Here is a 10,743-nt window from a genome sequence, read left to right on the forward strand (position 1 = left end):
GCCGGTTCCGGGCGCGCCCCCGCCGGTCCCGTGACCGCCGCACGTGACCGCGCATGGCGGCGCCGGGCGGGTGGCGCGCGGCGCGCGCGCGGCGGCGGCGGCGCCGGGGCCGGGAAAAGGAGGAGGATGAGGAGGAGGATGAGGAAGGCACCTGCACCGAAGCAGTGCTGCGGCGGCTGCGGGAGGCGCGGTGAGCGTCCCGCCCCGGTACCGGTCCGTGCATCCATCCCCTCCAGCCCCGGGGCTGCCGGGCCCCGCTGACACCGCGCTCTCTCCGCAGGGACGATCTGCTGAGCTCCGGCTTCTGGGCGGCGAGCGCCGGTGAGTGCGGGCAGCGGGAGGGGAGAGCAGGGGGAGCCCTGCCCCGTGCGGGAGACAGCGCGGTGACGGAGGGCGGCGGGGAGCGGCCCCGTCCCCGCCGCGCTGACCGCGCTGCCCGCAGGAGCCGTGCGGGCCCCGCTGAGCGGCCCCGACGAGCCCCCCGCCTGCTGCGTCTGCTACGGGCTGGGCCGGTTCGCCGCCTGCCCCGCCGCCCGCTACCAGCTCGCCTTCCTGCTGCTGCTGCTGGAGGAGCTGCGGGTGAGCACCAGGTCCGGGGAACACCGGGGGCATCCCGCGGGCCGGCCCCCGCCCACGCCGCCCCTCTCCCGCTCTGCCCCGCAGGTGCCGCCCGCCCGGTGCGCCCTGTTCGACCCGGCCTTCACTGCGCGGGAGGCGGCGGCGCTGGGAGCGCTGGGGCTGCGGCTGCTCACGGAGAATGAGGTGAGCGGGACGCTCGGCTCGGCCGCCGGGACCCCCGGGGCCAGACCCCCTCGGGACCCCGCGGCCGGGGCTCGGCAGTGACGGGAGACGCCGGTTCCCGGGCAGGAGGGGAAACACGGCGTGGGGGGCTCGGCCACGCTGTTCTACATGGTGCACTGCGGGAAGGCCCTGTACAACAACCTGCTGTGGAGCAACTGGAGCCCGGTGGCACTCTCCAAACTGGTCATCATCGGGAACAGCTTCCGAGGGATCGAGGAGAGGTCTGTGCGTGCCTTGGAGATGCTCTGATGCCTCCAACACCACTTCCCTTTCCTCCCTCCCTCTACTCCTAATATTCCTTGTGACAGCAAGGTCCCTCTTTTGCTCATTTTCATTGCCATCAGGTTTACAGTCATAAGCCCTCTTTCCCTTTCTCTGTCCCACCCATCCAGTACAGAAAACTTGCCTCACAAGAACCTTGTGTCTAACGTGGGCATGTTCTGTTATTCTAGACTGCTGTCAAGAATACTGGAGAGAGATTATTCTTACATTGCAAAGGTATGAGACAATAGTTTAACATTGTTGTTTTGTGTTGACAAAGCACCTTTAATGAGAAAGGAAATGAACTGCAGTTGGAAAGAGGGTGGTTGCTTTTAAAACCTTTTTCCTGGACACTGTGATACAAAAACTAATTGCCTTATGATTGTTCAACATCTGCAGAACACCCTGCACACAGGTACTGAGGGTAACATACACACCATCCTCATGCTCACTGACTCAGCTCTGCAGAAAGGGACTTCTGCATCATCAGTAACTTTTTTCCCAAATGCTCTTTAGGTCTTGAAAGGGATGGAAGAAGTGGCGCTCCCGAGTCACCCCCGCTATCTGGACACCTTCAACGACACTTCTGTCCACTGGTTTCCCTTGGACAAACTGCAGGAACTCTCCCCTGAGGTCTGGAACTTTGTGGAAGAGCCGAGGTACCAAGACTGTGAGGACCTGGAGATCATCAGGAATCAGGACAGAGCTGCTGCCCAGTCCTGACCACTCCCTTTGTCAAGAGGGCTCAGATCCACATCTCTTCCCATGGAAGCTTCTGTGCAGCTGGGATGAAGCTCGAGAGTGACAGTGGCATCAGACTGCCGAAAGTGGCAGCACCTGAACACTGAGGTGATGGGACAATTTTGTATCTTATGTAATAAAATGTAAAGCTGAGCTTTGACTTGCACTCACTGAACTACAGCAAACTAATTCCCCTCAACCCTGCCTTTAGAACCATCTGTATTGCAGTGAGTGCTCTTTGATTCTCTCCCCTTCCATGAACAATTCAAGGCCTTTGCACATACTACTCACATCTCAAAGCATCAGGAAGAGGGAATTATCTGAGAGGAATTAGCAGTTGGAGGTGTTGGCATCTAGTTCCCACGGCAGGCTTGTAAAAGCTCTGAAAGTTGCTCAGTGCTGCTGAGTTAAGCTCTCCATCTGTTCTGTGAACAATCAGGTCAGCTCCCTCCAGGGACAAAAACCTCGGGTTCTCTCCCTCACCTCTGTGCCCTGAACCACTGTAGTCCCAAAGCACCTGCTGTGAGTTTTCTGGGGAAAATGCCCCTGCTCCAGCTCTGCACTGAAAGGCAGAGGGAGTACCTGGAGTGTTTGATGGCCCACAGGCACGAGGCTGAGGGAAAGAGGTGGGACAAGTCCTGGCTGCGTGTGGCAGAGAGGTGCCCACTGTGTGAGGGACACGGGGACAGCAACTCACTGCCAGCGCTGTGCACAGGCAGCAGAAGCTGTGACATCTGTCACTGGAGACCCTAGGGACTCAACAAGACCAGCCCTTGCTCATAAGGGAGCAGGAAATCACTTCCCATGCTCCCTTCTAACCTGCTGCTGAACCTCTGTCACAGGTGGCAATTGCACAAGTGTTGAAACTCCTTCTTCCTCCCTCAGCCTGGGTTTCCAGCTCGGGAAACCTGCTCTCAACACTGCCTGAACAGCTCTTCCAGAACAGAAAACCATTCTGGCATACAGCTTCAGTTTCACTATTTACAAACCTGTAACTTCTTTATTCTAAGAGTTACACTAAAGCTATTCCCCAAGAGTTCTCTGGGTCCCCAGCAGGGCCTCACTTGGCCATGTCGATGAGGCTCTGGAGGGAGGTGGGCACCCACGTCTTCTCCCCCTGCACAAACACCACTCCCCTGTCGATGTAGATGACGATCCGGCCAAACGTGTACAGCTGCTTCCCCTCGTGCCGCTTCCCGATCACGGGCATGAACACGATGTTGTGCTCCTCGGCCTTGGTCTGGATGAGGTCCTTGAAGTTCATGGGCACAGAGCTGGCGGCCACGCCGATGCCGCGCTGGGCCATGTTCTCGGCCTCCCGCCGCTCCTGCATGGCCTCGTACTGGAAGTCCTTGCGCCGCTCCGTGTGCGTCAGGTAGGCGATGTTCTCCCGGGCCCCCGGCTGCATGTACCCCCCTGTGGGAGACAGGACAGTGAGAACAGGGTCCTGGTCTGTTCCCAGGGCAAGGTCTGGGGGAAACTGTTGAGGACACATAGACATCAGCACATCTGGAGTGCTGTGTTCAATTCTGGGCTCCACAGTTCAAAACAAGGAACTGATAGGAAGGGTTCAGCAGAGGCCACAAAGATGGTTTGGGGTCTGGAGCATCTTCCTTATGAATAGAGACTGTGGGAGCTGTGCCTGGTTAGTCTGGGAAAGGGGAGACTGAGAGGGGATCTTATCAATCCACACAAATATCTCCAAGGGCTGTGAGGATGGTGCCAGACTCTGTTCACTGGTGCCCAGTGACAGGACAAGGAGCAATGGCCATAAACTAAAACACAGCCATTTTCCTTTAACCTGGAAGAACTTCTTTCCATGGAGGGTGGCAGAGCGCTGGAACAGGCTGCCCAGGGAGAGTGTAGAGTCTCCCTCTCTGGAGACATTCCAAACCCACCTGGATAAGTTCCTGAGTCACCTGTGACTCCATCACACTGTACAGCAAGAGGGCAGGAGTTCTAGATAGGATATCTGAGTCTCTGATAGAGGGCAAATTCCAAGTGGTGCTCCTTCAGGCATGGCCTTCCCTTTTATACAGTGTAATTCCCTGTGAAGTCCTAACAATCTCTTTTAGGTCACAGGGAAAGTCATGTGGAAGGAGAGGGCACTGCTCTAAAGCTAAGGAAAAGAACCAGAAATCTCACCCTAAGGGAAAAAAAAGCCAGTAAATTACAGCTTTGAAAGTCAACCCTTAAATGTGGGTGTCTGACAGGAAATCCACTGTAACAGGGCAAGGCTGGAAGAAAATCAGTCATTTAATGGCTCAGGCAGCCACCAAAACTGTTTCTGCTTCAGTGCAGGACAGAACAATTGAGCAGCACCTCTAAGGTGTTACTTAAGGACACAGCAAGGCAGAGCATATCGACTTTCTCTGCTCATGGGAGCTGCTGTCGTGCTGACAGCAGGGCCATCCCAAATCAGCCTCCCAGGAGCCACATGTGGCCCTGCTGCCAGCCCAGAGCAACAGGGCCACCTCCACAAGCCACCTACCCACGCTGGAGGACACGGCTCGGTTCATGATGTCCAGAGCTTCATTAAACTTGTCTTTGATGGAGGGATGTGCCAACACCTGGTCTGAGAACATGGACTTCCAGCCCAGGTACCACTTGGTGATCTCTTCATAGTTGGGGCTGTTACTGAGCCAAGAGCAGAGCACCTGCAAAACACAGGGACACGTCAAAGGCAGCACAGGTCTGGAGAAGAGAGGGCTCACTGGCACAGAATCCCAGAATCATTCAGGTTGGAAAAGACCTCTAAGATCATCAAGTCCAACTTTTGACCCATCCCCACCTTGTCACAAGCCCAGAGCACCCAGTACTACATCCAGTCGTTCCTTGAACACTGGACACCTCCAGGGATGGGGACTCCACCACCTCCCTGGGCAGCTCCTTCCAGTGCCTGACCACCCTTTCCATGAAGAAATTCCTCCTGATATCCAACATGAACCTCCCCTGGCTCAGCTTGAGGCAACTCAGTTACTGAGCTGTCAGTAAAAAGAAGGGCTGTGATAATCCAGGGACAGTTTGTTCTGATGGGTACAGAGGTTTGAGTGGAAATCAGTCAACTTCAGCACCAGGGCAGCAATTCCTGGTCAGGAGTCACTAAAACAGTCCCCAGTAACCTTTTTCCTCGGCCCTCATAGCATCTCACCTGCAGCCACTTCGGGAAGAAGTGTTTCTCCAGCAGCCCAACAAGGCTGGAAACAGAAATCATCCCTTCCCAGTCGATCACCCAATAAAAGGCATCCATGTGCTGCTGGTGAGGGTTGATGATGAGCTCGTTCAAACACATCCCTGGGAAAGGGGGAGGACAGTTAGAAAAGAACCTGACTCAGGTTTATCAGTACCCTGACATCTTTTATTACCAACACACACGATTTGAGGAGCACCTGCTTATTGCACTAAGGGACACCGGCGATCTTTAAACTCTTTCACTGCTCCTGCCACCAAAACAGTGCATTTCTACTTCCAGCAACTACAATTTGCTGCCAGAACTGAGAAACTTAAAACCTTTGACTGTTTTTTAGGCTTTGAGCCAGTTCACATTACAAAATTCATGATGTGAAAGCATTAGCACAGACCAAGGAATTCAGGAGTAACAGAGAGACATCTTACAGCTTGGTCCTACCCGACAGCTGTCAGATATTCCTGCCAGCTGGACAAGAGAGGAACTGGATGATTTATAAAAAGACAGAAAACACAGAGAATAATCAGAGTAATTCTTGTATTTTTCTAAGCTGTCTGCCTCTGCACAGGACTGGTAGCAGAAAAGAAGAGGGTACCTTGGTCTAACCTTGCTAATAACATTCTCTGAAGTAACACTGGCACCCACATTAATGAGTATCTTTCCTGGGTGTCAGGGGGAAAGTGCAACCAGCAGATTCCCAAAATTCAGCACTGTCTGGTCGTCTCACCTAGTTTAGGCACAATGTTTTTGACCATGAAAGCCTCCCACGAGCCAGGAGTGAACACATCCTTCCAGGGCTGAAGGATGAGCTTGGCAGAGGAGTCACTGGGATGCCACTTCTGCAGGGCATTGGCCAGCTTGTTCCTGATGGGAGAGTACAGTGGCTCCAGCCGTGCCTGCATCAGAGGCAGCCAGGGGTGGATCCAGGAGTGGATTGGGACTGTGTCTGTCAGCGGATTCCAGCTTTCAACCTTGAAGTGGAACAGAAAAGATTAATTAAGTCCATCCATTAGCAGCAAGTCTTGTCCAGAAGCACAAGGAGCTGTGATGGAACCTCCAACTCCTCCATCCATCAGCCAACTGGTGTTTTGGATGTTCCAGTTGAAATTCAAACACTGTCTCAGAGCATGGCTTTGCTCTGCCCAGCCCTCTCACCTCTCACCTCCACTCACCTCCTTTTGTAACTTGGGGAAGATGAGCTGATCCAGAATATTATCCAGAATCCACACAGGAACAACGTTTACCCAGCTATCCAAGAAATCCACCATGGATCCACAGTTCCTTGGCTGCCACCGTGCCACAATGTTTCTGACATATGGCATCCAGATCTCCCACATCATTCTGGCAAAAAAACCCCACCCAATCAAATGAAAGTGAAGCTCAAAGCTACAACCCAGGCCTAAATTAGATCAAATGTGAACTTTGTTAGTTAAAGCTGCTTCTCTTCTGTAGCTGGCAGCTGGATTTTAACAGGTATAGCAAGGGAATCATCAGGAAAGATCCCTTGTGTCTGCTCTTTTCAATCCCTGAGGAAGCAGCACGTGAAGATACTGCACAAAATACAATTAATTTGCTCTTTACCTGTGGAAAGCATCCGTTGACAGGTCCTGCCCACTGTGGGATAACAGCTGGTCATTTTCCAGAAGGTTCTTCCACTTGGCTATGATCTCTGTGCCATAGGAACAGTCCTGGGAATAATAAGGCACTCAGGGTCAAGGTCTTTATCGTTTTCCATTAATTTCAGCTGGGATCTGCAAAGAGCAGGCTGATGGTGTGCTGGGCTACAGCCACCATTCTCACCCCCTCACAGGGCCAGCCTATCTTACCCATCCCAGCCTAAATGGCAGTGAGACTAGATTAGACAGACAGACAGACAGACCTCTTCTACTTTTACTAAAAAACAACTAAAGACTTGTTTTTCACCTATTTTCTCTTCCCAACACTCATAAAAGGGATTGATTTTAACCTTACAAACTCCTCAGCGAATGTCTGAGAGGGGGCACAGAGCAGGGTTTGGTTTTGTTTCTTTTCTTTCTCTCCAGACTGATCAGGAATTTAGAATCACAGAATCCCAGGCTGGTTTGGGTTGAAAAGGACTTTAAAGCTCACCTCCCTCCACTCTTCTACCATGGGCAAGGACACCTCCCACTAGACCAGGACACTTAGGACAAGATAGCAAAGACTCCTGAAACCATCAAGTGAAAACCGCAGATAACCCAACACACACCTTGAGGGGATCCCAGTTCTTGAAGTAATCCTTCATGAGAGGATAAACTATGGCCACTGCCAGGTCCACCCTGTCTGACATCCTGTACTCCTCGTAGTACTTGTCCTGAAGCGTCTCAAAAATCTTTGCACACTCATCCAAGGTCAGAGGGTTTTCACAGCCGGGCTGCATCCGCCTCTCACACTCCTCCACCATATCCAGCACCTTGCTGAGGTTGCTGATGGCCTTCTCCTCGTGCGAGAGCACCTCGGACATCTTCTGGATCTCGTGGCTCAGGTTGACCACCATGTCCCTCTCGTACTGCAGCTGCCGGTCGTTCTGGATGATCTCCTGCTCCGTGATGTCAATCAGCAGCTGCAGGTTGTGCTCTAGCTCGGGCAGGGCGAACCCCTGGGGCTTGGAGTCCTTGCCCAGGGGCTGCTGGGGGCTGTCATCTGGGATGTTGTGCTTGTGGCTGATCTGGCTGTAGCTGTAATAAACCTTCTGCTCCCGGCCCGTCATGTCTATAACCTGCCAACAGACAAGGGCAAACAGGTCCCTTTGAAGTAGAAGAAGGTTCAAACTATGTGTTTAGTTGCATAATCCCAAAAAGGACAGCTGTGCTTTCAGAAGTGGGTGAGCATTGATCTATGACCAATGTGAAACAATTAAATAACCTGCAATTCAGAAAACCCAAACCCACCCACATTTAATCTAATTTGCGTGTTTTAAACCAAACCCCAAGTCCAGGTGACATGGGGGGGTTAATTACATGGTTCAGTGATGAGTCCAAAAGGCTGCACAGGCAGTTCCTAGAACTGGCTTTACTGAGGTTACTGGTGGCTAAAACACTCCCGTGACACCAAAGTGGACAATGTGTTCCTCAGAGGTTTCACCTCTCAGGTATCAACCTTACCTTGACCTGAGACAGCTCCTTCTGAGGGGCTGCAAGCTGCTTGTTGATCCTGCCCTTGGCTTTCAGCTCTTCCACTGTCTTATAGCTGTACTTGGGCTTCTTCTTGCCTCCGTTCGGGTCCTTCCGCCACTGACTGAGCTCCTTCTGAAATTCCTGAACAAAACAACAGGAACCTGTGGGAGATGCTCTTTGCCACACCCCAAATCTGCCTCCTTCTACAGGACAATAACCATCAGATCAATGGGGAATTCTGTACAGAAAAATAACAGGGAAGTGGTGAAGCTGAGTGCCAAAGTACCACAGATGCTGTGGGTCAGTCACCCACTCTATGGCCTGTTCTTATAGGGTGTTTGTGGTCTTTTTTTAAAATTTAAATAAAGGGAAAGACTATTTACCTTGGGGGCTTTTTGAAGGTGGGATTCTGAGCCAAAACCAACAAAGAACATTACAGTGACAAGAAAAATCTGTCTAAATTAAATCAATGTGCTCAGTCTTTGCCTTCTTGACTAAAATGAGCCCAAACAGTTTTCTCTGACACAGAAACTAATGAGAGAACTGAGGTTTGTGCAGCAGGGAAACAGATACAGAAGAATCACACCAATACCTCCTCAGCTTCCTCTTCTGAGTCCACCACAGGGAAGTCCTGCAGGGACTGGGTGGTCCTCTCAGAGCCATAAGCCCCCACGGCACCTTTGCCTTTCCTCTGCTTGGCCTCGATGGGATTGATGATACCTGTGAGGACGGAGAGGGGTCAGGAGGAGTAGTTTGTGTGCTGGGACAGCACAACAGCCAGGCTTTCCCTACCAGTTACCAGAACAGCACCTTGCGCTGGTATTTCTTTAAGGAATGCAATCTCTTCTCCACATCACCAGTTAATAAACAACCAAACACACTGACAGTACCTTGAGCATTCTTCCCAAGACCTCTTCCAGGGACATATCCCATCTTCTGGAGAAGCTTCTGCCCAATTCCCTTAGTGTGTCTCTCCCAGCTGCCAAAATCCATGAAAGATTTGTTGCCCCCGACAAAGCCTTTCTGGCTGGGCTTGAAATTTCCTCCCTGTTAAAACACAACACAAACCCCACAGTCTTGAAGCACTGCAATAACCAAGTTGTGTAGAATTTTCCTCAAAAGGCTCTTCCCAGAAGTGATTCCCTTGACCCCACAGTGCCCAGCTCACTGGGACCTCACTTGTGCATCCAGGAAAGCTGCCTGACACCTAAGGAGCTTCCTGAAACTCCTCAGATGGAAGTGAAACATCCTGACAAGTTCAGACTGACAACCTGACAGTTCTCTGGCTCTACCACCGGCTTTAGCTGAAGCTGATTCCTGATTTTTTCTGTCATTAACTGAAAATAAGAGTTTGATTTTTAATCTATGACATTCCTGCATTTGTCTGTTATGTGAGATTAAAAAAATAGGTTACCAAAAGGCAGCAAACCATGGGAGTTCTTCTCCTTAAACCTCCATTGACCAAAGGGAATATTAAGGACAACAAAAGGAGTTGTTCCTAAGGACATGCAGTAATACATCATTAGATCAATGTACAGTTGTACCAATGATTTATTGTTACAGTTGTTATTTTATCAGGGATATAAAAGCCAGAGCAAACACCTCCCTTAATGGCACATTTAGGTTTCTGGTTTCATTATATCCCCCCTTTTTTAGTGCTCTGTTGTAGTTTCTCTGCTTTGGCTACAGCTTCACAAACACGTTAGTTACACAGGACAGAAAGTTTCCTGGAGAGCTCACTGTTTTTAACTTCTTGGGCACGAACTCCTTGGGGATCTCCTCCTGCTTCCCAGGTTTCTCATCCTCATCCGAGTCCTCGTCTGACTGTTCCTCGGCCGCTGCCTTCCTGAGCCCGGCGCTGACAAAGCTCACGGGGGCGGAGTAATCCCTGGAGCTGAGAAACACACCCGTCAGGGAACGCTGCTCCAGGGCACCTTCCTGGGGGAGCCTGGGGGGCTGCTGTGCCTTACACCCGCCAAAAATGGGATACTAAAGATGGTCCAGCTGTTTGACGCTGGTTGTGCCAGGAAATCCCCCTCCATCCCCCCGGGCTGCAGGGGCAGGGAGCACAGGGAAATTCCCGCGGGTGAGGGGTCCCGAGGGCAGCCCCGGGCCAGACTGGGCTGCTCGGGGGGGGGGGGTGTCCACAGCAGGGGCACCCCCAGGGAACGGGGAAATCTTCACGGGAAGGAGACAGCTCTAGGGAACAGGTGAACATCCAGCGAACGGCAGGAACCCAAAAGGAACGAGGGGAGCTCCCTGGGAAGGAGAAACCTGCAGGGCACGAGGGGGAGCCACCCGGTTCGGGGCAGCCCCAGGGGCGGCACAGTCCGGCCCAGCCCCGCTCCCGCCCGTACCGCTTCCCGCCGAAACTCGGCCGCTCCTCGTCCGAATCGCGCTCGGCCCACACGCCGTAGGTCGCCTCCTCCTTGGTCTGGCGGTGCCGCTGCCGGTGCGGGTTGAACTCGTTCTGCAGGTCCCAGTCCGACACCTCGAAACTCTCCATCTCCACGCCATCGTCGCCGTCCGTGCCGTACAGGTGAGACATCGACATAGCGGCAGCGCCGGGGCCCGCGGCCCCTCCGGGACCGCTCAGGGATCCCCGGACACCGCGAGACC

At 52.7% G+C, this 10,743-nt stretch overlaps 2 protein-coding genes across 2 annotated transcripts; one reads left to right on the top strand and one right to left on the bottom strand.

Moving 5' to 3' along the window:
- Positions 1-53: 53 nt before the first annotated feature.
- SRRD (SRR1 domain containing) lies at positions 54-1,969 on the top strand. Its single transcript, XM_027900458.1, has 7 exons — positions 54-190; positions 281-321; positions 443-579; positions 664-762; positions 868-1,022; positions 1,254-1,299; positions 1,579-1,969. The coding sequence occupies exons 1-7, from the start codon at positions 54-56 to the stop codon at positions 1,783-1,785; spliced, it is 822 nt and encodes a 273-aa protein (XP_027756259.1). The 3' UTR covers positions 1,786-1,969.
- An 806-nt stretch (positions 1,970-2,775) lies between these two features.
- On the bottom strand, positions 2,776-10,731 carry TFIP11 (tuftelin interacting protein 11). The gene is made up of 12 exons (XM_027900455.1): positions 10,482-10,731; positions 9,865-10,018; positions 9,015-9,171; positions 8,717-8,844; positions 8,113-8,265; positions 7,218-7,727; positions 6,572-6,678; positions 6,163-6,331; positions 5,718-5,961; positions 4,955-5,097; positions 4,295-4,460; positions 2,776-3,219 (listed from the first exon to the last, which is right to left on the bottom strand). Exons 1-12 carry the CDS (start codon positions 10,676-10,678, stop codon positions 2,864-2,866), a joined length of 2,484 nt encoding a protein of 827 aa, XP_027756256.1. The 5' UTR covers positions 10,679-10,731; the 3' UTR covers positions 2,776-2,863.
- Between the last annotated feature and the right edge of the window lie 12 nt (positions 10,732-10,743).

The sequence above is a fragment of the Empidonax traillii genome, unplaced genomic scaffold, assembly GCF_003031625.1.
Source record: "Empidonax traillii isolate 1590-97213 ecotype Southwest subspecies unplaced genomic scaffold, ASM303162v1 scaffold731:size316458, whole genome shotgun sequence".
Lineage (NCBI taxonomy): Eukaryota > Metazoa > Chordata > Aves > Passeriformes > Tyrannidae > Empidonax > Empidonax traillii.